We start from the raw sequence: 24,837 nt of genomic DNA, 5'->3' as shown, positions 1-24,837 counted from the left end.
AACGTGTCCGAGCATTTTTCGAAAAAATTAGATTAAATGTTAAAAAATACACTTGTTTCGTTTTCGATAGGTTATCCTGCATATATGCACATATGCATATATGCACAGGGTGAAAAAAAAACCCCGAGACCCCTGAAAATTTCGAAAAATATACACTTTATAAAAAAATGTTTCAGACAAAAGTTGTAGCGTTGAAAAAGATCTATTTACTGATCTTAACAATTTGACCTTGGGTGGCGTCATCAAGGTCAGGACAAGGTCACCTCGGATTTTTTAAATGGAACCCCCAATTTTTTATTGCAATTTTTTATTCTTATAGCCCAATTTTTTATTCTTATAGCCCTTCTTCAAACCTTTTCAAAGCACTATGATTTTATCTAATTTGAATAAGCTGTTCCGAAGTTATCGAGTTTTTTAAAGTAAAATATCTAGCCAACTAAGGCAAGATCGGAGGATGATCCAGCCAACTAAGGCAAGATCGTAGGATGATCCAGCCAACTAAGGCAAGATCGGAGGATGATCCGGCCAACTAAGGCAAGATCGGAGGATGATCCTGCCAACTAAGGCAAGATCGGGAGTTGTCCGGCCAACTAAGGTAAAAGGCAAATTAAGTAAATGGAAGAAATAAACATCGAACAGCAGAATAGTTCAAATAAATAAATAACTGAAATAAATCAATCAACGAAATTAAGACAAGCCAATAGGAGCCAACGTCTGGAAGCTAGTCGCTCAATTATTTTTACGAGTTGGCTGGATCATCCTCCGATCTTGTCTTAGTTGGCTCGATCACTCCGACCTTGCCTTAGTTGGCCGGATCATCCTCCGATCTTGCCTTAGTTGGCCGGATCATCCTACGACCTTGCCTTAGTTGGCCGGATCATCCTCCGATCTTGCCTTAGTTGGCTAGATATCTTACTTTAAAATACTCGATAACTTCAGAACAGCTTATTCAAATTGGATAAAACTATAGTGCTTTGAAAAGATCTGAAGAAGGGCTATAAGAATATGCAATAAAAAATTGGGGGTTCCATTTAAAAAATCCGAGGTGACCTTGTCTTGATCTTGATGACGCCACTCAAGGTCAAATTGTTAAGATCGGTAAATAGATCTTTTTCAACGCTACAACTTTTGTCTGAAACATTTTTTTATAAAGTGTATATTTTTCGAAATTTTCAGGGGTCCCGGGGTTTTTTCTTCACCCTGTATGTATATTTATGTATAATTATTATTATATAAGATATAATCAAACATTCATGATAATAAATCTGCTTTTTTCTAGCTACATTGTTCCTAGAATTATGGAAGAAATATTCTGCTGAAATCACCCATAGATGGGATTTAACTGGGTTGGATGTTCATGAAGAATATCCCAGGCCGCAATATTTAGCACGACTTGCACATATAAAAAAAAAATCTATCAATATTATCACAAATGTTGAAGAACCAAAGGTACCATATTGGAAAATGAGATTACCTGCCACGATTCTCAGTTTCTCAGTTGTCCTACTTTTGGTATGCTTTTTTCGCATTATTTTAGCAAATAAAAAATTAAATAAGAACATGTTTAACATAAAACAAACATTTGTTATAGTTGATAACATTGTTTTATTTTGTTAGGAAAAATTGTATAATATAGATCAAGAATAATTGTTTTCAATATTTCTTTTTATAATTTATTTTTGTAATTTATTTTTTTATAATTTAATGTGTAAGTTGAATGTTTACTATAAAAAGATTTCTTAAAATCTTATATATTTATGTCACATAAAACTTTGATAATCAATATATTATAATTTACATTTTCGAACTAATAAAAATATATCAGAGGACCACATTTTTATATAATAAGATCCAAATGTAACTTAACAAGATAAAAAAAGAATTAGATGTAATTATATTATATGCGTTTAATTCTCGGCCTTTTTTACTAAACTTAATCTCCCTCGCTTTCTATACATTTACGCCATTTTCCGAGGAGTTGTCGAATTCTATTAGGTGTGTGAATTAATTCGGTCCGTTTTTTCTTCCAAAAAAAGACTTTAGTATGAAAAAACATGAAAAAATAATCAAAGTAAAGTAAGTAATCAAACTAATCATCATATTGTTCTCCTACAAGCTATGAAACTTCTATGTTCAATAAATATTTATGCTAACTCGAACTGATACTAATAACTCGAGATGTTAATTTTGATATTGTTCGTCATTTTTGTCACATATTGAGCAGAGTTCCAACTCATTTTTACACATACATTTATTATATAAAACATTTATAATTTTGTACAACTAATCTGTGTAGAAAAAAACCAGTATGTTTTGTAGTTAAAATATTCAAGTATGGTATTCTTTTCTAAAAGATGCTATACTTGAATAAATAATTTATACCGGCTTAAATAGATTAATAATTCATCTTATGAAATTGCAAGAATCCCCTTTAGGGAATACTTCAATTAATTTTGATGGCCTCTATGTATTGATATTTTTAAAATTCTTGATTTATTTTGATATCTTACAAATTGTTACACTATTAAATATAATATATTAAATATATCACATTATTGTCATTATTGTTATTATAGTTGTATTATTGTTATTATAGTTGTATATTAAAATTCTTTATAGATAGCTGTAGCAATGGCTGCCGTACTTGGAGTAGTTCTATACAGGATGTCTGTTTTAACAGCATTAAGCGTTTATGGACATCCTATGGTAACTAGTTATGCTATATTGTTTACCACTGCGACTGCTGCAACTATTAATCTCTGTTGTATCATTTTCTTTAATTGGATCTACGTTTGGCTTGCGGAATATTTAACAGAGGTAACGTTTCATAAAAGTTTATTTATATGTGTATATAAAAATCTATTTACATATAAATAACACAAAAAGTAATTGTAATACAACATATGCTTCGATTCTTAGAATTTAATGCGTTAGTTATTACATTAAATATGACAGGAAAAATTATTATAATGTAAAATAGAGAGTTAATAATTTTAAAAAGTCCAATTTAAAAAGTTAATGTAATTTATTAAGTTAAAGAGTTAATAACATTTTATAGGTATTAATTATAATCTTAATTAATCACTTGACTGGCACGCGCGCCAAAAAGGCGCGCGCTTTACGTCACAAAGAACTCACCTTATTTCTTCGCTAAAAATGCATAATTAAATTTAAAAGGTCACTAATCTTATGTCCTCGACATCAAGGAATCCGAATTTAATGTCCAAATTAATGAATTTTTAATCCCCGATGCATTGTCGTCTGTTTAATACGCACGGAAAATTCTCTTATATCGATTTAAGGACTAAGATTATGCTTTCATATTATTGTTTGTTAAGTTAAATGAAATTGTAATAAACATTTTCAAAACATAAACACGACCCCGGAGTGCGCCACAAGGAGGCTGCAGCGATAGTTATTTTTTAATGTAGAAAAGCGACTTCGTGAACATGGTAAATTGCGTACAACTCACAATAAAAAAAAATTACATTAAAAAATGACACGTGCGATTTTTTAATCCCATAACGTTCAAAAAACATTACTGCTGCACGCCGATAATTCTTTTGGCATTCACCTAATACTAATAATATATTCACTTCTGTATCAAACATAGTGATAGCTATGATTTTCACAATGCTAACTTTTTGAATAGTAACATACAACTGACAAGATTTTCATGAATAGTTAAATTGACCTCAATGAATGTATAAATATTTGTTTACGTTTGAATCACCAACGAAAGACAAGGATACACGACGCTTTTACGTTCCTGTAGCTTCGAAACTTTACATCGTCATATCTTTTAACAGAAACATCTAACAAAAAATGTTTTGAACAAAATTTACTTGTTTTTTATCGCAGAACCCAACCATCTAACATTTTATAGGGGATCCCGTTTGAAATTGCGAAGTTAACCCCTGCCCCCCTTTAAGGGGGGTAGGGAGTAACTTAATATTTATGTAGTTAGAAAGGCCCTCCAATACATAAAACTTTCTCATGAACAACTTTTTGATTTGACGAATAGTTTCCGAAATATTCAGCTGTTAAAAATTATGTAGGCCACCCTGTATATATATGTGTGCTCTATGTTCTTATTTCATAATAACAAGATTTGTTTTATATTGTTTCAGATCGAACTGCTTCGTACGCAAACTGAATTTGATGACAGTTTAACTTTAAAAATTTATTTGCTGGAGTTCGTTAATTATTATGCTTCCATATTTTATATAGCATTTTTCAAGGGAAAATTCGTTGGTTATCCAGGAAAATATAACCGTTTTTTTGGCTTCCGGCAAGAAGAATGTGGGCCAGGTGGTTGTCTTTTGGAGCTATGTATTCAACTAAGCATTATTATGGTTGGCAAGCAAGCCATGAATACCATTTTGGAAATGCTTTACCCATTATTTTATAAATGGATGAACACGTTGAAAGTTCATATGGGGTCAAAGAAACCAAAAGATAATGATAAGAGATATTCGTCTAGAAAATTTCTGCAATGGATTAGAGATTATAAATTAGTCCAATGGGGCCCCAGAAGTCTTTTTCCCGAATACTTGGAAATGGGTAAATATAAAATAACACATATTGTATATTATGATAACAACCAATCTAGCAAAATAACATCGAAAGAATAATAAAGTTTAGTCATGAATAGAGCAATTAAGAAATTTTTGGAAGAGTCGGGAATGATATCGATATGTTACATTCATTAAACGTCATTTTATGACGTGTAATTGGCGGCAAAAATAGAATTAATATATGATGTAAAATTATAAATTACTTAATACCAATTTATTATTCTCATAGAAGGGATTCCGCAGAATTTTTATAGAAAATAGCTTTCAATCATATTTTTGAAAATATTGCTATATAATAGCTCTTGATATGTAGATTAAAGTATCAATAGATGAAGTCCTCTAATGAACAGTTCTCGAGTTACAGCGACTCAAAGTTGTGGTTTTCGTACATCATGTAATGGGAGAACTATATATATATATATATAGTACGGTTCAAAAGTTCCTAGACTGAATTTTTTATTGTGTGGATATTAAATCTGCACTCACATACAATCGTTCTGTGCGCGGAGACGGAAGTAGCATAACTAATCAGAACAAATTATCCATGACTAATCGTTGTCAGAAGCAGATATTTCTGCAAAAAGAAGATTCGATCCTGCGCTTTCAACAACGGCTAGCACACCGAGTATCCTAACCTTCATATTCAATATATATTTGTATAATCATAATAAAGTTTATTTTATATTTGAATGTGAGTAGTTCATGAGATAGCCTTGCGGCAACAAGAAACCACCACATATTAATCACCTCGAGTCTAAGGAGAATCTTGTGAAACAAAGAGGTTTTTCGACAATATGACCATTTGCATCTATGCTCTGACCTATTGCTATTGCTGCAAATCTTTGTCCCAAACAGTCCCCCTTCGAGCCAAACAACTTGTCTGAAAAACTTTTGTCTACTAGGTTTAGTTTTCAAGAAATTGGGCTGGATCATTTAAAATGGGACACCCTTTATAACAGCAAAGAGAAAGTATAAAACTAAAAAAGAAAACTAAAAATCAGAAATGTAAAATATTAGACTCAAAATGATGTTATTATATTTTAGACAGAGATTACAGTAATAATTACAGTAAAAAAGCAGCAGTATTTTTATCTGTCCGTTCAGTAGACTTAATATTTTCAGATTTTTTTAACGGGGTCTTCTTAAAGAAAAAATATATCAAAATTTATCAACTACGTCAGAAAATAAAAGTATTAGAAATACTTGTTAGAATAGCTTGTTAGAATATTGATAGGAATATTTTGTTAAATCATTAATTTTTTATTTAACATATTGAAAAGTCTATTGAAGTTGTTAATACTGTGTTATAGTTACAAATTTTTATTATATTTCTTTTTTTTTATAGAGATTAATATTAGAAAACAAGAAAATAAAATTTAATCTGTTTCTTTTTTATTAAAAATTTCACGTATCGGATGATTATCATCATAAAAACGTTGAAAACATAATGCTTTCTTATATTACTAACGAAATATTTTTAACATTACTCGAAGTGATGTTTGACAACATATGTTAAGCTGCATTCCTTATACTGCACATACTTGCACTACCTCCTAGTTCTGGAATTTTTAATTAAAAACATTTTAAATAATGCTTAATTTCTGATAAAATTTTATACATTACTTAAATAAATTATTTTATATAGGTATAAATAAATTATTTTATATAGGTATATAAATATACGAGATAATAATTAAAAAAGTGTATATTTTAACTGTTTAAAATTATAATATTCTTTTTTCTAGTGCTACAATATGGATTTGTTACAATTTTTGTTGCTGCATTTCCTTTGGCGCCATTTTTTGCCCTGCTAAATAATGTGTTTGAAATGAGATTGGATGCAAAAAAACTGCTAACTATGTATAGAAGGCCAGTTGGACAGCGAGTCAGAGATATAGGTATCTGGTACCGCATTCTGGATTCCATTTCTAAATTATCTGTCATTACTAACGTAAGTATTTTTTACTTACATTCAAGTGCATTCACCGATTGTCATTTATATTTAGGCAAGAATGAATAGCTATAAACCACTAATAATAGCTTTATATAGAGATTTGGAACATATAGAAAAGAAAATATTTAATATTACAATCATTTGAGATATATTACGGTTTTCGACATGGTAAATTGATTATTAATTAGTGCTCCCCATATGTTGAAAACTTGGTAAAATGTCACTAGCGAGTAAGTTATATTGTTGAACATTCCCAGTAAGCACTAACTGGTAATAACATTATGTCAATATTATAATTGCTCTCAATCGATATAACTATTTTATGTACAATATATATTACATTTGTTATATTATATTTGAATTTTTCTATATGTGAATTTATAACATTGATATAATGTTATTATTAGTTGATGCTTATCCTTTTGATTTTTATCCTTTTGCTGTTTGATTAAACTATCATGTTCACACAGCATCCAGCGACTAGTTCTTACAGCGACTGGTTCTTATTCTTTCTTACACAATTAATTATATATACAATCAATTATATATTTACATGCAAATAAGAGACAAGTAAGAGCCAAACACAAGTATTGGTATGTGATAGTATTATACAGGGTGTCCAAGAACAATTTTTACAGACCTCGTGGAGACATAGATTGGATTAAGACAAACATAAAAGTCCTATACAGTTTTGTGATATTCATGATAATTATCAAGTTATTAATGACAGAAATCTGACAAGTGAGTACGCGCCGAGATGGATGATTAGAGAAGTGTTACAGTCTTTTGGGCCACAGCGTGACCCAGTCAATCCAGCAACTATTAGCGGCGTGCAGTGAAACGTAGGTGCGGCGAGATAAAACATGAATAGTGGCGCATTGTCCTTCCCCTCGCCGCACACCGGCAGCAATCGCTAAATTGACTAGGCCGTGCTATGGCTCGAGCGGCTATAACGCTTGCTTCTCCAATCACCCATCTCGGCGCGTACTCATTCGTCAGATTTCTGTTGTTATAATAATTTGATTATTGTGAATAACTCAAAACGATATTGGACTTTTATATTTATCTTAATTTAGTTTATGTCTCTACGAGCTTTGCAAAAATTGTTTTGGGACACCCTGTATATTAGTCTTGAAGCGAAACTATATACAAACTAAAAATCAAAAAGCACTGTACATTCCGATCCTCTTTTACGGATTTTCATCAGCAGCAGAAATTAATATAAACTCAAATAGCTAAGTCTGCTAAAAGCAAGCTTTACAAACTGTGTACATACTTTACTAACATAATTTTAATAAAAAATAATAAAGAAATATCATCTATCATGTCAGATAATATGTATGCAATTAAACAACAACCAAATAGAATTCAAGTCGTATTTAATTTCAAGAATATATTGTTATAATAGCGCCCTGACTTTTGTTAACTTATGACTTTTGGAAATTTCAAAATCATGAGATTAGAAGTCAGGGCACTATTGCAGCAATATATTCTTGAGACCAAGTAGAGCAAAAAAGTCTCGTACCATTTTTTCTTCCGATAAATAGTTAGCGAGATATCGTGAGTTAAATATTGAAAAAGTAATCAAGTTTTTCTCAAATATCTCAAAAACTATTAGGCAAATAAAAAATGTTTAAGACAAAAGTTGTTCAAATTAATTGGTAGAAAAAGACGGTGTAATAAAAAATTTGGGTTTTCATTTAAGAAAAGTAATGATCAGTGAATATCTCGAAAGTGGTGCCATTTGTAAACAAAATAATATAGTTGTTTCATTTGTCCCCCTTAAAATCATACAACTTTTATTTGAAACATTTTTGCTGAAAATACTTTGTTAAAGAATTATCGAGGTGCGTTTTTAAAATGAGACACACTGGATATATGAAGTATATAGAATATAATAAATATAAATAACATAGAGAACATTGAAATATAGTCAACAATTATATTATTAAAATTTTTGATAAATATTTACCTATGGGGGCCACTTCCCGATCTCAAAAATTTTAATTGTATGTTATGTAGATCATCACTCTGAGTAATGCTGCAAGGTTTTAGCCGGCGGTCACTGTTTATTAAAAAGTTATTAACAAAAAAAATTTGGTATATATGTAAATTGCAAGTGCGTTTAGCACGGCGTGCTACGCGCGTCCCATCCCCACTCCCCGATATTTATCCGAAAGTGATTGGAAACAAACAATGGGAAGGAGATGAAGAGAGGCGGATAAGATGGGCTGGGGCGGGGGTGGAGTAGAGAATGGAGGTGGGGCGCGCGCAACGCGCCGTGCTAAACGCATTTACAACTTACGTATATATCAAACTTTTTTTGTTAATAACTTTTTAATAAACAGTGACCGCCGGCTAAAACCTTCCCGCACTACTCAGAGTGATGATCTACATAACATACAATTAAAATTTTTGAGATCGGGAAGTGGCCCCCATAGGTAAATATTTACCAAATTTTTATTTATATCTAAATATCGTAATGTAAAATACTTAATGCTGTAAAAAATAAGGAAAGTTACGACAGATAAAAAAATCTCGTTTTATAGTTATTAAAGGAAAAATAGATTTTGTTTATCATAAATCAGCAGCGAAAGGAAACATTATCTTGAAATTTATTATTTATAATTAACTGTTATTTACTATTTATACCATTTGTTAAATACAATCCGTTTTTTTTAGGCATTTATCATAGCCTTTACTTCAAACTTCATACCAAGGCTAGTCTATCGTTTAACGATTTCTGATAATTACTCCTTAGAAGGTTTTTTGGAGCATTCTTTATCAAAATTTAATACTAGTGATCTGAAAAATGGTACACAACCAATACCTTCATTGGGTCAACATTCGGTCGATGTTTGTCGCTATCCAGGTTACAGAGAACCACCAGACTCAACAAATAAATATGAATATACTATTATGTTCTGGCATGTTTTAGCAGCTAGATTAGCTTTTATCGTCGTTTTTGAGGTACGTATTTTTAATTTAAATATGTATATATTATATTTGGATAGCATGTATTTAACAACAATATTTATCATATTAACTTTGAAATAATAAGCAATAATTTCATATTTGATATATTTTATATTCTCCTTCCCTTACATGATAGAGTTCTATATTTATATATATTTTACACACGCACACGCGCGCGCACACACACACACACACACACACACACCATATAAATATATACCAAGTTTTTCAAAAATAACGGACCTCCCCCATATCTCAGAATCTATGCATTATAGGGAAAAATGACCCGGACAAAAGTTTTAGAGTTCATAAGGTTCTGTTCTTTTATGATCTCAAATTTGACCTCGACCTTGAAGGTCATTTGAAGGTCAACTTGCATTTTTTAAATTGAAACCCCTATTTTTTATTACACTGTTTTTTTTCTACCAATTAATTTGAATAACTCTTTTCTAAAACATTTCTTTATTTGCCTAATATTTTTTGAGATATTTGAGAAAAACTTGATAACTTTTTCAATATTTAACTTATGATATCTCGCTAACTATTTGTCGGAAGAAAAAGTGGTACTAGATTTTCTTGCTTTATTTAGTCTACATGTACCGTTTTACATACGTACCTTCGATTTTCATAAATTTTTTACACTATGTTTTAATATCTAAAATATCGGAAAATCATACGTATAAAACTTTTTCGCTTACAATTTTTCAATAAACAATCAGCGATACCATTAACACAATATTTATGTTTTCTTCTGATATTTAACAATACTTTGACAATAATTACATTCAATCACAATTATTTACATATTTTTCAGAACGTTGTGGCACTCGTAATAATTTTTGTACGATGGTGCATTCCTGATATAAGTCCAAAATTACGCGATAAAATACGTCGCGAAGCATATATTACTAACGAGATCATTATACATCAAGAAGCATTACGAGCTCATACAAGGCCGACAATCAACGAATCAACGATGGAACAAACGTATATGGTCTCTAATGAAAGTTCAAATAGATGGAACAGAGTGATGAGAAATTCTTTATCCACATCTGAATTCGATTTGGAAGTTCATGGAAGTCCTGTCTCACCTGTTAATACAGAACCACGTATTAGTCCTGCTGCGGTTTGATATATAAGAAACATCGATCTGTCGTTAAACTAAAATATATAGTACAATCTGCGTTATCAAAACATCACATAGGAACAAAAGAAAATCCTATTTGACCAAATATTTTAGCTAAATTTAACGTCTTCTTTTTTCGAAAATATAAGAGATCTTTAGAATACACCTATACAATCTCAACAGAAATAACTGGTTAAAAATCAGTCTAATGCTGTATCTCATTTTCTCGGTGTTAAAAGAAACCAGAATCACTTTTTCCTCCCTTACTTACTTCCCTTTTTTCTTACTAAACGTTCTCTTTCTTCTAATTATCCTAAATTCTAATTATCCTAAAATGGCTATTTAAATAGTTAAAAGAAATTATTGCAGAATACTGATAACTTCAAGTAGTTCCTCTTCCTATAGAAATGAACTGGTATTTCACGAAACATCGGAAATAAATTTACAATATACACAACAACTTGGAAGCCAGGTCAAACAAAATATGAATATATAAAGTGTCTAGATTTATGTTCGAACACTTGTGTACAGATAGACCTTATTAACTTAAGTAGAAAAATTCTCTATTATTTTATAAAATATTACGATATGTATTGGGATTAATGAAAAAGAATTAATTAATTAACGTGTGTGATGCGGTGAAACGAACTTTTAAGCGAAACATTATACCAAATGTTTGAAAATCTATTAATAATCGCTTGGCGATGCGTAATATTAAATAGTGTACTCATTGCAACGTTATAACATTACGAGATTGCATGCATAATGCGTAACATGAAGCGAAATTCTGCTACACATTTGCGCATTTTCGAATGTAATCATTTTTATGTTATTTTATTTATGTTATTTTATGTTATTTCAGATCTGACACTAACTTAATATGTATATGATATTAGCAAAGGATCTTACTAAAATTCATTAAAAAAATGTAGACAAAATTTGATGATTGCAAGTTTCTACTCATCAAGAGGATCAAAAAAAGTATAATATTTGGGACTGGAAATATGGTTGCCATAATTAAAATTAGACCGGAAGTTCAAAAATCCAAAAAATTGATTTTTCAAATTTTGGGCTGGAAATAATTTAAATGCAAACTAAATTGATTTATATGTCATAATACAATTACCGAAATACATTATCGAATAGTTTCGGAGTTATATAGTTCCAAAAGCGCGATCATCTGACTTTAAAAGTGCGTTACTTTCAATGCTGCTAGTGCACAATTGACGCGAAAAAAACAGTAATAAAAAATAAAATACTATGTTCTATCAACTAATCCACTGCATCTTCTCACTGATGCATATCTTTCTCATCCTCTTTATGCTAAAATGCCGCTCGATCAGTCACTCACAATATTGATTATTATGACATTTAGAATCAATTTAGTTTGCATTTTAATTGTTCCAGCCTAAAATTAAAAAAATCAATTTTTTAGATTTTTGAATTTCCAGTTCAATTTTGTCTATAGTAACCATATTTCAGATCCCAAATATTACACTTTTTTTAATACTGTTAACGAGTAAATTTTATTGGAATCATAAGATTTGTGATATCAGTAAGATTATGATTTCAGTAAGATCTTTTTTTTATTCATATATTGTGTATCTCACAAATATTTTCATCGAAAGATCTAAAATTTTGTTAAAATAATTAAAATTTATATATTTTACTAAGATATGCTTAATGTTCATCTTACTATAACTGTTAAAATTATTAGAGTTTCTCAAACTATTTTCTTATATATAAATATGTCAAACGAAAGAAAAAATATATATATTATATCATATAATTTTATATATGGTTGTACAATAAAAATTTATGATTAAATATTTCAAAAATGCATAATCGGCTATAATTGAACAGTTCTTACGGCTTATACAGCTTACAACATGTATTGTAGACCATTTTTTTTTTTATAACGATGGGGAAATCTATCATGGATACCTCCGTCCCTTAGGGAGGGATTATGCCGGACTCCTACCGGCTAAAACCCCACCGGGGTATCTACCTTTCGGACCGGTGTGGAGGGAATCAGGGGAACTACTCCCGTATTCCCTTCCCGAACGTATTGTAGACCAGCCGAAGACTGTGGCTGCGTTCCGAAATTCACTGTCAGTACTGAAAATCTATAGTATACGTGACACAAACTATGTATTTTCAGTATTGGCAGTCGATTTCGGAACGCAGCCTATAAGCGTAAACTACGAGAAATAAACCAATTAGAGTCGATTGTTCTTATAATAGTCGACTATTGTTGGTTTATTTTTTAGTGTTTACTGTTATAGCTTTATTTTTGCAGCTATTGTAGATGGGCCTGAATAGTAGTAAACAAATTCCCTAGTGATAAAAATTTAGTAACAAATCTAGTAATATAATCGATGAAAAAAATTATCGATCTAGGGAATAATCGGCCCCAAAAATATCGGTCTGATAATCGATTTTTCAAGAAAATAAGAATCGATGCTTGTTTCATCGATCGATATTTGTCCATCCCTACTCTGGTATAACCGGCTTATTTAGTTTTCCATTATTGTCCAAAAGTGAATTTAGGTCTGTTCTTGGCTTCTATTATTTTGACTGAATTATTTTTATTATATTAGTTATTTCATTATATTATTTTCTCACCAATATTTGTGTAATTTGTAAGTATATTCAAGATAAAATAATGTTTGGTAATTTTCTCAAATTTTATAGATACAATAATATAAGCCATTTCTATTATTTTTAAGTACATATATTGGTGTCTTTACACAAAAATATATAATTTTTATATAAATTGAAAAGATAATAATTATTATTAGAGATTTAAATGCATTATATATATACATTAATTAAATGATCATATTGGCATTATAACAATGTATTTTACTACAAACATAGAGGTTAGCTACATATGTATATATATGTGTTTTAACATTCTAATACTACTAGTAGATATATATACAATACAAAATTTATAAAAAAATAATCTCTTTTTACAGACTTTTACAAGAATTAGAAAGAATATCACAATAATGAATAAATTCAGGCATAAACCACGCACAACACCAAAACATTTGGATCCAAAATATTTGATGTTCTCTGTATTTACAGCAAATGATATAAGAAATTTAAGTGTAACAAAAATTAGGACACCATTGTCTTTTAACATTCTTGGACATCCTTTAAAGGGTGGATTGTATGATCCAGTTTTAGGTAAAATACATTTATCTATAATAGTTTGTAAATAAGAGATTTTAACTATTTTTAAAATATCAGTAAAATTCCTGTTTAGGGGAAAATACTGCAATGACATTAACCTTGATGTATGTTGTCAAGGACGTCATTGTGAGGAACATGCAAAAGGTTTTAGCTGTCACTCGTTATTTGTTAAAAAACTATTAACAAGAAAAGTTTCATTAATCAATTTCTCGACACTGTGTACATTTAAGTACGATAAACTTTACATATATGTAAGCAGAGAAGAGGCTTCGCATTCTTAGAAACATATCCATACTGTTTAAACAAAGCAAATGTTGTTTATTGGCAAGTTATAAACAAAAGAAGTTCCATAAGTAGGATGCAGTTTTAATGTTTTTTTATAATATGTATATTCTTAGATGTTAGAAATAACATGAAATAATGTGAAAGCAAATAGTTTAAACCATATTTAAACAATCCACTGGATACATAGAGCTCATTAGCTAAAAAAAGCAATGTTTTGATCAAAATCTTATTGATTTTTAATTTTGAATTGTTCGAATTCGAATCATAGAGATTCAGATTCGAGTCGAATCTAATGTAATTCGATTCGATTCGAATTCGAAGTTCGCACATCACTAATATATATAAAATAGATAATAAACTGTTTTATATCTTATTATGTATATGTATATATACGAAATTTACTCAAATATATATTTAATTTATTCCAGGCCCATTAATGGGTAATTCGGAACCATGTGGTACATGTGGCGGTAATGTCCATACATGCACGGGTCACTTTGGACACATAGAATTGTCAATGCCGGTTGTCAACCCATTATTTCATAAAGTATTATGCATGTTAATCAAATTGTCATGCTTGTCGTGTTTCACCTTTCAAATACCACCATACGTCAAGTTATTATTATCTGCCAAATGGAAGTTACTCTATGAAGGACAACTGAGTGATATCGATAATTTAGATCAAGAAGTAACATCAACAGTAGCTGAGATACCGAACGTCTTAGAGGCACAAACAGAATATATTCGTGATTTCATTGACAATTACATACAAAATATTTATAACAGGGACAGATTCAGCTGTGGTGTGCCTCAGAATCATGAAAATCAAATGAATACAAAGAATATTAATATGCAATGGCATATGTACGTTGATAATATACTCAAACAATATAAAGCTGTAAAAATATGTATTAATTGTCACGAAGTCATACCAAAGATTTCAGTGATGCAAAATAAAATAATGACAACTAAATTGAACAATTCTAAGGATTCCGCTCCTAAGGAAATGGTGTCTAGCACAGTGGTGCATAAATTAGAGACAGTGATGATTATGCCGGATCAGTCTAAAGAATATCTGCGCAAATTGTGGAACAATGAAAAGGATTTCCTTAAGTTAATTATACCCTGTTTGGACTTAATGGACATCGAATATCCCACTGATGTGTTCTTCCTCGAAGTAATACCTGTATTGCCACCGATCGTACGGCCCGTAAATATACTTCACGGCCAAGTGATTGAACATCCACAAACTCAAGTATACAAAAACATCATGCAAGACTGTCTTATTTTGAGAAATATTATACAAACAATTCAAGATGGAGGTACTGATCAATTACCTCAAGAAGGTCGATTAGTTTTCGAACAGATAAGAGGGCTTACAGCAATTGAGAAATTGCATAATGCTTGGCAAGGACTACAAGTCAATGTGGACCATTTGATGGATCGTGAGATGAGTAAGACTTCGGAATCGGTTCATTGTCAGGGTTTGAAACAGATTATCGAGAAGAAGGAAGGTATTATCAGAATGCATATGATGGGTAAAAGAGTAAATTTTGCTGCGCGCTCAGTTATCACTCCAGATCCTAACTTGAACATCGATGAGATCGGTATTCCTGAAGCTTTTGCTCTCAAGCTGACGTATCCCGTGCCAGTGACACCGTGGAATGTCGTCGAATTGCGACGATTAATTCTGAATGGACCTGACGTTCATCCTGGCGCAGTTATGGTAGAGAACGAGGATGGAATGATACAAGCTATCAGCAGTAATGATTCTACAAAGAGAGAAGCTGTCGCGAAACGTCTCTTCACAACGAACAGCAGAACTAACAAATTCTTTAGCGGCATTAAAGTGATATACCGTCACTTGCAAAACGGAGATGTATTATTATTGAACAGACAACCGACGTTACACAAGCCTAGTATAATGGCTCATAAAGCACGTATTCTTAAGGGGGAAAAAACTTTACGTCTTCATTATGCGAATTGCAAAGCATACAACGCAGATTTTGACGGTGATGAGATGAACGCTCATTTCCCGCAAAACGAACTAGCTAGAAGTGAGAGTTACAATATAGTTAGTGTCTCAAATCAATATCTTGTACCGAAAGATGGAACGCCATTGAGTGGTCTTATACAGGATCATATGGTGTCCGGAGTACGATTAACATCAAGAGGTAGATTTTTTTCGAGGGCGGATTACACGCAATTGGTTTACACCGCACTGTCAATGAAACAAGGCGATATCATTCTTCTACCTCCAGCTATTATCAAACCGAAATTACAGTGGTCTGGTAAACAAATTCTATCAACTGTCATTATCAATATTATCCCCGGTAATAAGGCGCGAATTAATTTAACTTCCAACACGAAAATCAGTTTGAAGGAGTGGCAGGTGAACGAACCGCGACGTTGGAAATGCGGAAAAGAATTTGATGACCCAAAGACTATGTCGGAAATGGAAGTTATAATTCGACATGGTGAGTTATTGTGTGGTGTCCTCGATAAAATGCATTATGGTGCAACTCCGTATGGTCTTATTCATTGTATTTATGAATTGTACGGTGGTACGTGCGCGAGTAAGATGCTGAGTGCTTTTGGCAAACTCTTCCAAGCGTTTTTACAATGGAACGGATTCACGCTTGGTATCGAAGATATTTTAATAACTCGCGAGGCTGACGAGAAACGCAAAGAAATTATCTCCAATAGTAAAATTATCGGGAGTAGTATACAGAGATCTGCCGTAGAGCTATCCGATGATACACCTATGGACGAAGTCAGAGTTAAAACAGAAGAATCCTACTGGAGTAACTCAAAGTTTCGCGCACAGGTTGATCGCAAGTATAAAAATATGCTGGATGTTTACACCAATGATATCAATAAAACATGTCTACCAATGGGACTTTCGAAAAAATTTCCTGACAATAATTTACAACTTATGGTACAATCCGGTGCGAAAGGATCCACAGTAAACACTATGCAGATATCGTGTTTATTAGGACAAATCGAGTTGGAAGGTAAAAGACCGCCGTTAATGATTAGCGGAAAAAGTTTACCGAGTTTTCAGGCATATGATTCAACACCTAGAGCCGGTGGTTACATCGTAGGAAGATTTATGACTGGCATCAAGTCTCAGGAATTCTTTTTCCATTGTATGGCAGGTCGCGAAGGTCTTATCGATACCGCTGTTAAAACAAGCAGATCCGGATATTTACAAAGATGTCTTATAAAACATTTAGAGGGTCTAGTTATCAATTACGATTCAACAGTCAGAGACTCTGATGGTAGTCTGATTCAGTTTTACTATGGCGAAGATGGTCTCGATATACCCGGCTCGCGTTTCTTAAAAAAGGAGCAAATACCATTTTTAGTTGACAATAAAGATGCTATCGTAGATGCAGAAGCATTAGAGAATCTCAAAACAGGATCGAGTAATAATGAAAAAATCATGAAGTTAATAAAGAAAATTAAGAAATGGAAAATTAAAAATGGTCCTCCTTTACAGAAAAGGAGGATCAGTGAATTTAGTAAATTTTCTATGGAGAATGTTAATCAGAATAATAATACAAAGAAAAACAGCGTCGAGAAGAATTGTGGAAGGACTAAGGCTGCGTTATCACTTATAAAAAAATGGATGAAAATAGATAAGGAAATGAAGAAAATGTTTCATATACAATGTGTTAGGTGTCCCGATCCGATAATGTCGAAGTATAGACAAGATGTTGAATTTGGTGTACTATCGGAACGATTAGAAAGCTTACTGGAAGAATATCTCTCCCATTCACCAAATATTATCAAGAAAAGCTTGAGGGACCTATTATCTATGAAGGTTATGAAAACCATTTGTCCACCCGGCGAACCAGTCGGTTTATTAGCAGCACAATCTATTGGTGAACCATCCACTCAAATGACTCTGAATACATTTCATTTTGCAGGACGTGGAGACATGAACGTAACCTTAGGTATTCCTAGGTTACGAGAGATTCTAATGATGGCATCGAAGAATATCAAAACTCCAAGTATGGAGATACCTTTCAAAAGCAATCTGCAAAAACTCACGAAGCAGTCGAAGAAATTGCGCGTAAAATTAACTAAATGTGTTTTGAGCGACGTATTAAAAATAATCACAATAAGCAGAAAAATGGAAGAGGCCCCGCATAGAAGATTAGTGCACACTATAAAGATAGAGTTTCTTCCTTATAAATATTATAAGGGAGAGTTCTTTGTTCATCCGCAGTACGTGATTAAACAGACGGAAAAAACTTTTTTCAAAAATATATTTAAGGAAATTAAGAAAATCGCCAAAATAACTGGCACTTTATTATACTTCGAAGAAAATAATAGAAAACGGACAAATAATGAGGATGCAATGTTAGATCAGGCTGATCCTGATGAAGAAGAAAGTGTGAGAAGAGAAAGAAGAGAAGACATGCGGGGGGAGAGAGACTTAGGAGAGATGCATGAATCATCCGATGAAGAAAGAGCTGCAGAAGATGCTGATGCCACGATGAATAGATCGATATCACGTCATCGAGAAAATCAAGAATATGAGGATCCGGAAGAAGAGGAAATGGAAGATGTTATGAACAATGAGAATGAAGAAGCAGACAATAATGCGAATAAAGATTTAGGAAACAATCAATTTGATGAAGATGATGATGATGATGATGATGATGATGATGATATGACAGAAAACTTAAATTACAGGAAAAATGATAAACGTAATTCTAATAGAAGAAGTGAAGTTATACATATGTATAAGAATGCGTTGGATTATGATTATGATGAGAATAAATTTTCATGGTGTCAATTTACATTTTGGGTAAGTATTTGTCATATTTAAAGATTTGTCATGCTACTTTCTTTCATGCTACATTAATTTAGAATCAAATAATTATAAAAGAAAAAACCTTGTTAACTTCGAAAATCAAACCCTATTAGAATATATAAAATCTATTATTTATAAAAGTACCAACATAAGTAACAAGAGCGAATATTATCAAGATATTAAGATATCTAATTCTCATTTCAGTTACCGCTTAAAATGATAAAATTAGATCTGCCAACAATAATCAGAAATGTTGCGAGCAAAACTGTTTTATGGGAAACCCCGTATATCAAAAAAGCCTTTACTTTCCAAAATAATGAAGGTGAAATGATTCTTAAAACGGACGGTTTAAACATAGTGGTAAGTAAAATATAAATCATAAATAGTTTATACAAATGTATATATTCTTCTATATTTTTTATAAATATAATATATTTCCTTTTGTTGCAGGAAATGTTTAAATATGACAGTATTCTTAATTTAAATAAATTATATTCCAACGACATCTATAATATTTCTCAGACATATGGGATTGAAGCTGCAAATAGAGTCATTATAAAAGAAATTAGAGACGTCTTTAAAATGTATGGCATCACCGTTGACTCTAGACATCTATCACTAATCGCAGATTACATGACGTTTGATGGCACATTTCAACCACTTAGTCGTAAAGGAATGGAAAACTCATCTTCGCCGTTGCAGCAAATGAGCTTCGAAAGTTCATTGAATTTTCTAAAAACTGCGACATTGCAAGGTGAGTAATAATGGATTTTGTGTATATAGACAGTGCAATATAAAAATATTCAAAACACAAACAATTGTTTTAGTTAGATATATACAGGGTGGCCCACATCAAGTGTGACAACTCAAAAACTTCAAAATATTTGTCATATCAAAAAATTGTTCACAACAAAGTTTCATGTATTCGAGAGGTCTTTCTAAGTATAGGGTATCCAATTTTAAAGTTTACAATGCTATATTTCGCAAACCGATGATTTTATTCAAAAATGTTTTGGACAAAAAGTTGTAGGGTTCAAAGGGGGACATCTGACGGTGACCTTGGCTTGACCTTCGATTGTCGTTTGAAGGTCACGTAAAGGTCAATTTTAAAATCCTAAATGGAATCCCCATTTTTTATTACATATTCTTGTAGCTTTTGTCGAGATGTTTTGAAAATACTACCTACTTTTGTCTTTTGCGTAATCTATTCCCAAGATATGAAGCTTCAAAATTGACATACCGCCGGCATTCGCATTACCCGATATACACCGCGGGGAGGTTGTTCGGTCGAATTTGTACATCATAGTTTACTTTCCTTCGGGAATCACTTCGATGCCATTTTCCCTTATCGATGGATAGGTCGGGATGGTCTAATTTGGTGGCCACCAAGATCACCCGACCTTACTCCTCCGGATTTTGATCTATGGAAATTTTTTAAAGACGCAGTGTTCCATCGACCGCCAACGACGCGGCAGAATATGATGGATCGCATCAGAAATGCCGAGCGATTCTAGCAAACATTCTTGTGAAACTCGTCGAAAGTTTTGAAAAGCGAGTTCGAGTATGCCGAGCTGTCGATGGCGGCGTTTTCGACATCTATGATGAATGAGCTCTCCCCCCACATACACGCGCATACGCAATGCACATGCACGCACGCGCGCACACACACACACACAACACGCACGTACACACAGACACATATACAGAGACATACACAGACACACACAGATACACACACACAAGTGCACACGCGCACACACACACACTCAGACACAAACACAATCATCTCTTTTTAGAGCCATTATAATGTACAAATCTGACCGAGCAATCTCCCCCCGTGGTGTACATCGGGGACCGCGAATGCTGGTGGTATGTCAACTTTGAAGCTTAATATCTTAGGAATAGCTTACGCAAAAGACAAAAGTAGTGTTTTGAAAACGTCTCGACAAGGGCTATGTAATTCATTCAAGGGACAAGAATATGTAATAATATGTAATAATATGTAACAAGAATATGTAATAAAAAATGGGGGATTCCATTTAAGATTTTAAAGTTTACCTTTATGTGACCTTCAAACAATAATCTAAGGTCAAGCCAAGGTCACCGTCAGATGTTCCATCTGAACCCTACAACTTTTGTTTGGAACATTTTTCAATAAAATCATCAGTTTGCGAAATATAACACTGTAAACTTTAAAATTGGACACCCTGTATATAAACAAAAGTCCGCCTCCATTCTTTCCTGAAGGGGATGCGGAATAACTACATCTTCCAGAATTAACACCATATCAACTTCCACGTCAAGTTGACTTAGAACTGACTAGATATACATAAACTTATATTTGTTTTCCGATGAATGTGTATGAAGGATATTATATTCTACTCAAGTCTCCCAATAAAAACAAAGGCCTTGATACTAACAGGGGAAAAACAAACACATAATACACGTACACGCACTAGTGTTGCCATCCATTTTCAACCCTAGGATATATCAAAGAAAAAGTTGTGTTTCAACCATCCACGACAAAAGAAGATTAAAAACGAAGAATATGTGAAGCTTGCGCTAGCATGACTCCAGAAATGTTATTTAGAGTTAGACAAAATTATGAAATAACTTAATAATATCAAACGAGATCTTTAAAATGTTGCATATTTGGATTTTATGGGAAGAAACAAGTAAACTTTATCTGGAACATTTTTTAAGAAATGCTTTTATCAAAAGTTATAAACATTTAAACTTTACAGTAAAGTGCATCCAAACTAAAGTGATAAAACCATAAATTAAATAAAAAACTTCATAGTTTTTCACATTTTTTTACTTATTTTATTAAATGTTCAAATTGTTGGCCACTTACATTTAAACATTTATTAATTCTTTTTACAAAATTTGGTCTAACTCTAAACAATATTTCTAGGGTCATGCTAACGCAAGCTTCACGTATTCTTCGTTTTAAATCTTCTTTTGTCGTGGGTGGTTGAAATATAACTTTTTCTTTGATATATCCCAGGGTTGAAAATGGATGGCAACGCTAGTGCGTGTACGTGTATTATGTGTTTGTTTTTTTGTTAGTATCAAGGTCTTTGTTATTGTTAGAAGACTTGAGTAGAATACAATATTCTTCATACATATTCATCGGAACACAAATATAAGTTTATGTACATCTAGTCAGTTCTAAGTCAAGCTCAATTTGACGTGGAAGTTGATATGGTGTTAATTCTGGAAAATGTAAAACGAAGAATACGTGAAGCTTGTACTAGCGTGACCGCAGAAAAGCATTTTATTTAGACATAATTTTGCAAAAAGAATTAATATGTGTTTAAATGTGAGTGGTCAATCAACAGTTTGAACATTTAATGAAATAAAAATGTGGTAAACTATGAAGTTTTTTACTTAATTTATGATTTTATCATTTTAATTTGAATACACTTTATGTAAAGTTTAAATGTTTATCATTTTTGATCGAAATATTTCTTAAAGAAATGTTCCAGATAAAGTTTACTTGTTTCTTCCCATAGAATCCTAATGTGTAACATTTAAAATTATAAAGTTACCCCGCACCCCCTTCAGGGGAGAGCGGGTACGGACTTTTATTTATACACTTAGGAAAACTTCTCGAACATGAAACTTTGTCATGATCAATTTTTTGATATAACAAATATTTTTAGAGTTTTTGAGTCGTCATACGTGGGTCACTCTGTACATATGAAAATAGATTTAACCTTCTGCAAACGTATGGGGTTTAATTAACTTCAGTGATTTTAAAACTGCTGTATTATGAGCAAAAAAACTGGCATTCCACTTCAATTCAAAACAAAGTGTAAAGAAAAATTATTTCTATTTAGATTTCAAAAAGATATTATTCTTCTTTTCTATGTTCTAAAACCCTACATGATTTAGGGTGACTTTTATTTTAAGGTGAATTTTATTCATTTGATTCGCAGAGGGTTAATGAACAAAAGACTATTAATAGTATTATTTTTCGTCATACATGTTTTGTAAATTATCATTCTAATATTATTCTTTTATAATATATGCAGGGAAAAAGGATGATTTATTATCACCTTCAAGTAGACTTATGCTGGGACAACCTTGTAAATCTGGTACTGGAATATGTTCTCTATTTGTTAATATATGAAGACCATCAACTGTATACAATCATTAACATCCATCCATATACCTCTGACATTTGTATACTTAATTGCGCATACATACGTGTGTGCGCATACGTATATGTTTCTATACATGTGTATACATATGTATGTGTAATGTGTTTTCATGAATATGTATACATATAAATATATATATATATATACACATGTATATATATATATATATATATATACGTATGTGTATATATATGTGTATATATATATATATATAAAGCAATATTGCATACAAATTATATTACAAATGTTGCTGCAATGTTACTGCAATATTTCATTGCAATATTGCTGCAAGCGGACATTTTACCTTTGTTGCAAGATTGCAGCAACATTTCGCATCGTTTCTGCAATGTTGCAATCTTGCAAAACAACGTTGCTGCAACGGTGCTGTGCTGTACGGGTTGTTGCACCAGTTCAGCAGTGCAGACAAAACGAACAGGCCTATTGTGTTTGCTGGGATAATTCCTCCTGATGATATATATATAATTTTTACTATATTCTGTGTAGTAGCTCAGATATGAATTAAGCTATCACAGACACACCTCGTTACCGAGCAACATCGATGTAGTTGACGTTTATTTTCTCAGGGGGCGCGTCGAATTCATAAAAATTTCTGAATCTTCGCTGATGACCGCTCTCAGGTTTCTCTCTGCTTATGTGCCTGAGCGACTATCTGTGAGCGCTCAGTGAACATTCGTGGTTTTGGATGCACTCAATATGTACTGCCATGTTGTTTTCTGCACTGTGGCGTTTTTTCCATCCTATCTGGTATCTCTAGTTCTAGAGGTTTGTTTTTTTATTGCTGAACTGGCTGCACTAACTTGCACTTATTCTCTTCTCTCCCTTTTACTAACTCCTAGATGTATATCTATTTCTTTTTATGTTTCCTGAATATACACTAGTTCAGCGATAAAAAACAGACCTTGGTTCTGAACCAATGCAGTTCAAGTGCAGGACTTGAAGCAGTTCAGCTGAAAAGAACAAACCCACGATCTTCTCTCTGGGTATCGATTGCGTAACTTTTCCCTTAGAGCGAAAAGTGAAAAATGAAAAATTAGTGGTGATCCACAAATATTCGTATTCATTAATATTTTATAAACTTTTATATATTTTTTAATACTATTTACAATAATATGTGTAACGTTTTATTTAAATTTATTATTTGCTGCAGTTTACTTACCGATATAAAAGAATAAGTTGACTCTCCAATATTTCAAAAGGATTAGATATATCGCGTAAAATTCTCCTTTGTATCCTGAAATTTCTTCTTTCTTCTTCGTTTGCAACTCGAAATAGTCACCATGCTACAGCCATAATAAATACTAATAAATACTAATGAAAATATTAATATAATGCAATTCGTGCGAAGATAGGAAAATTAATGCGCGTGCGATCGACTGGTTTTTAACGCAATAGTAATAATATTATATTCCGTATTCGTCGTGTCACTAGATTTTCACTTTTCCGCTAACAAGTTTAATGACGAAAAGTTGGTGAAAAGTTTACGTTTCCATGTTTCTCCTAGTTGTATGATTATAGCTAAACAACATAAAATTACAAAAAGATGTTTTAAGAACATCCAAATGACGTTCTATCTTTTTTTAAATGTGTTTTAGACACACACATGATATTTTAGAGTATTTTGTGTTGTCTGGGCGACTGGGCGAGAAATTTTTCACTTTTCACTCTAGGGGAAAAGTTACGTGATCGATACCCTGGGGAAGTGTTAG

The 24,837-nt window shown here is 32.0% G+C and overlaps 2 protein-coding genes across 12 annotated transcripts in view; both read left to right on the top strand.

Moving 5' to 3' along the window:
* Nucleotides 1–11,571, top strand: part of subdued (anoctamin 1) — a 35,593-nt gene extending 24,022 nt beyond the window's left edge. For 9 of the 10 annotated variants that reach the window (XM_025296859.1, XM_019842636.2, XM_025296855.1 and 6 more), the window contains 6 exons: nt 1,280–1,512; nt 2,620–2,817; nt 4,131–4,563; nt 6,323–6,528; nt 9,214–9,501; nt 10,322–11,571. In XM_025296859.1, coding sequence (XP_025152644.1) covers nt 1,280–1,512; nt 2,620–2,817; nt 4,131–4,563; nt 6,323–6,528; nt 9,214–9,501; nt 10,322–10,639 — 1,676 coding nt within the window. In that variant the 3' untranslated portion in view covers nt 10,640–11,571. The remainder of the gene's footprint in view (nt 1–1,279; nt 1,513–2,619; nt 2,818–4,130; nt 4,564–6,322; nt 6,529–9,213; nt 9,502–10,321) is intronic. The other variant, XM_011145621.3, reaches the window with a different exon arrangement.
* A 2,044-nt stretch (nt 11,572–13,615) lies between these two features.
* RpI1 (RNA polymerase I subunit RpI1) lies at nt 13,616–23,127 on the top strand. Of its 2 annotated transcripts, XM_025296873.1 has the most exons (6): nt 13,698–13,828; nt 13,908–14,085; nt 14,548–18,938; nt 19,149–19,304; nt 19,395–19,698; nt 22,982–23,127. In XM_025296873.1, the coding sequence occupies exons 3-6, from the start codon at nt 14,556–14,558 to the stop codon at nt 23,077–23,079; spliced, it is 4,941 nt and encodes a 1,646-aa protein (XP_025152658.1). In that variant the 5' UTR covers nt 13,698–13,828; nt 13,908–14,085; nt 14,548–14,555; the 3' UTR covers nt 23,080–23,127. The 2 variants fall into 2 exon arrangements, with proteins under 2 accessions (XP_011143918.2, XP_025152658.1); XM_011145616.3 differs by lacking the exon at nt 13,908–14,085 and having other exon boundaries at nt 13,616–13,828.
* Nucleotides 23,128–24,837: the final 1,710 nt, after the last annotated feature.

Source organism: Harpegnathos saltator, unplaced genomic scaffold, assembly GCF_003227715.2.
Source record: "Harpegnathos saltator strain DR-91 unplaced genomic scaffold, Hsal_v8.6 scaffold160, whole genome shotgun sequence".
Taxonomy (NCBI): domain Eukaryota; kingdom Metazoa; phylum Arthropoda; class Insecta; order Hymenoptera; family Formicidae; genus Harpegnathos; species Harpegnathos saltator.
The sequence above is the reverse complement of the archived record's forward strand: the minus strand, read 5'-3'. Positions and strand labels throughout refer to the sequence as shown.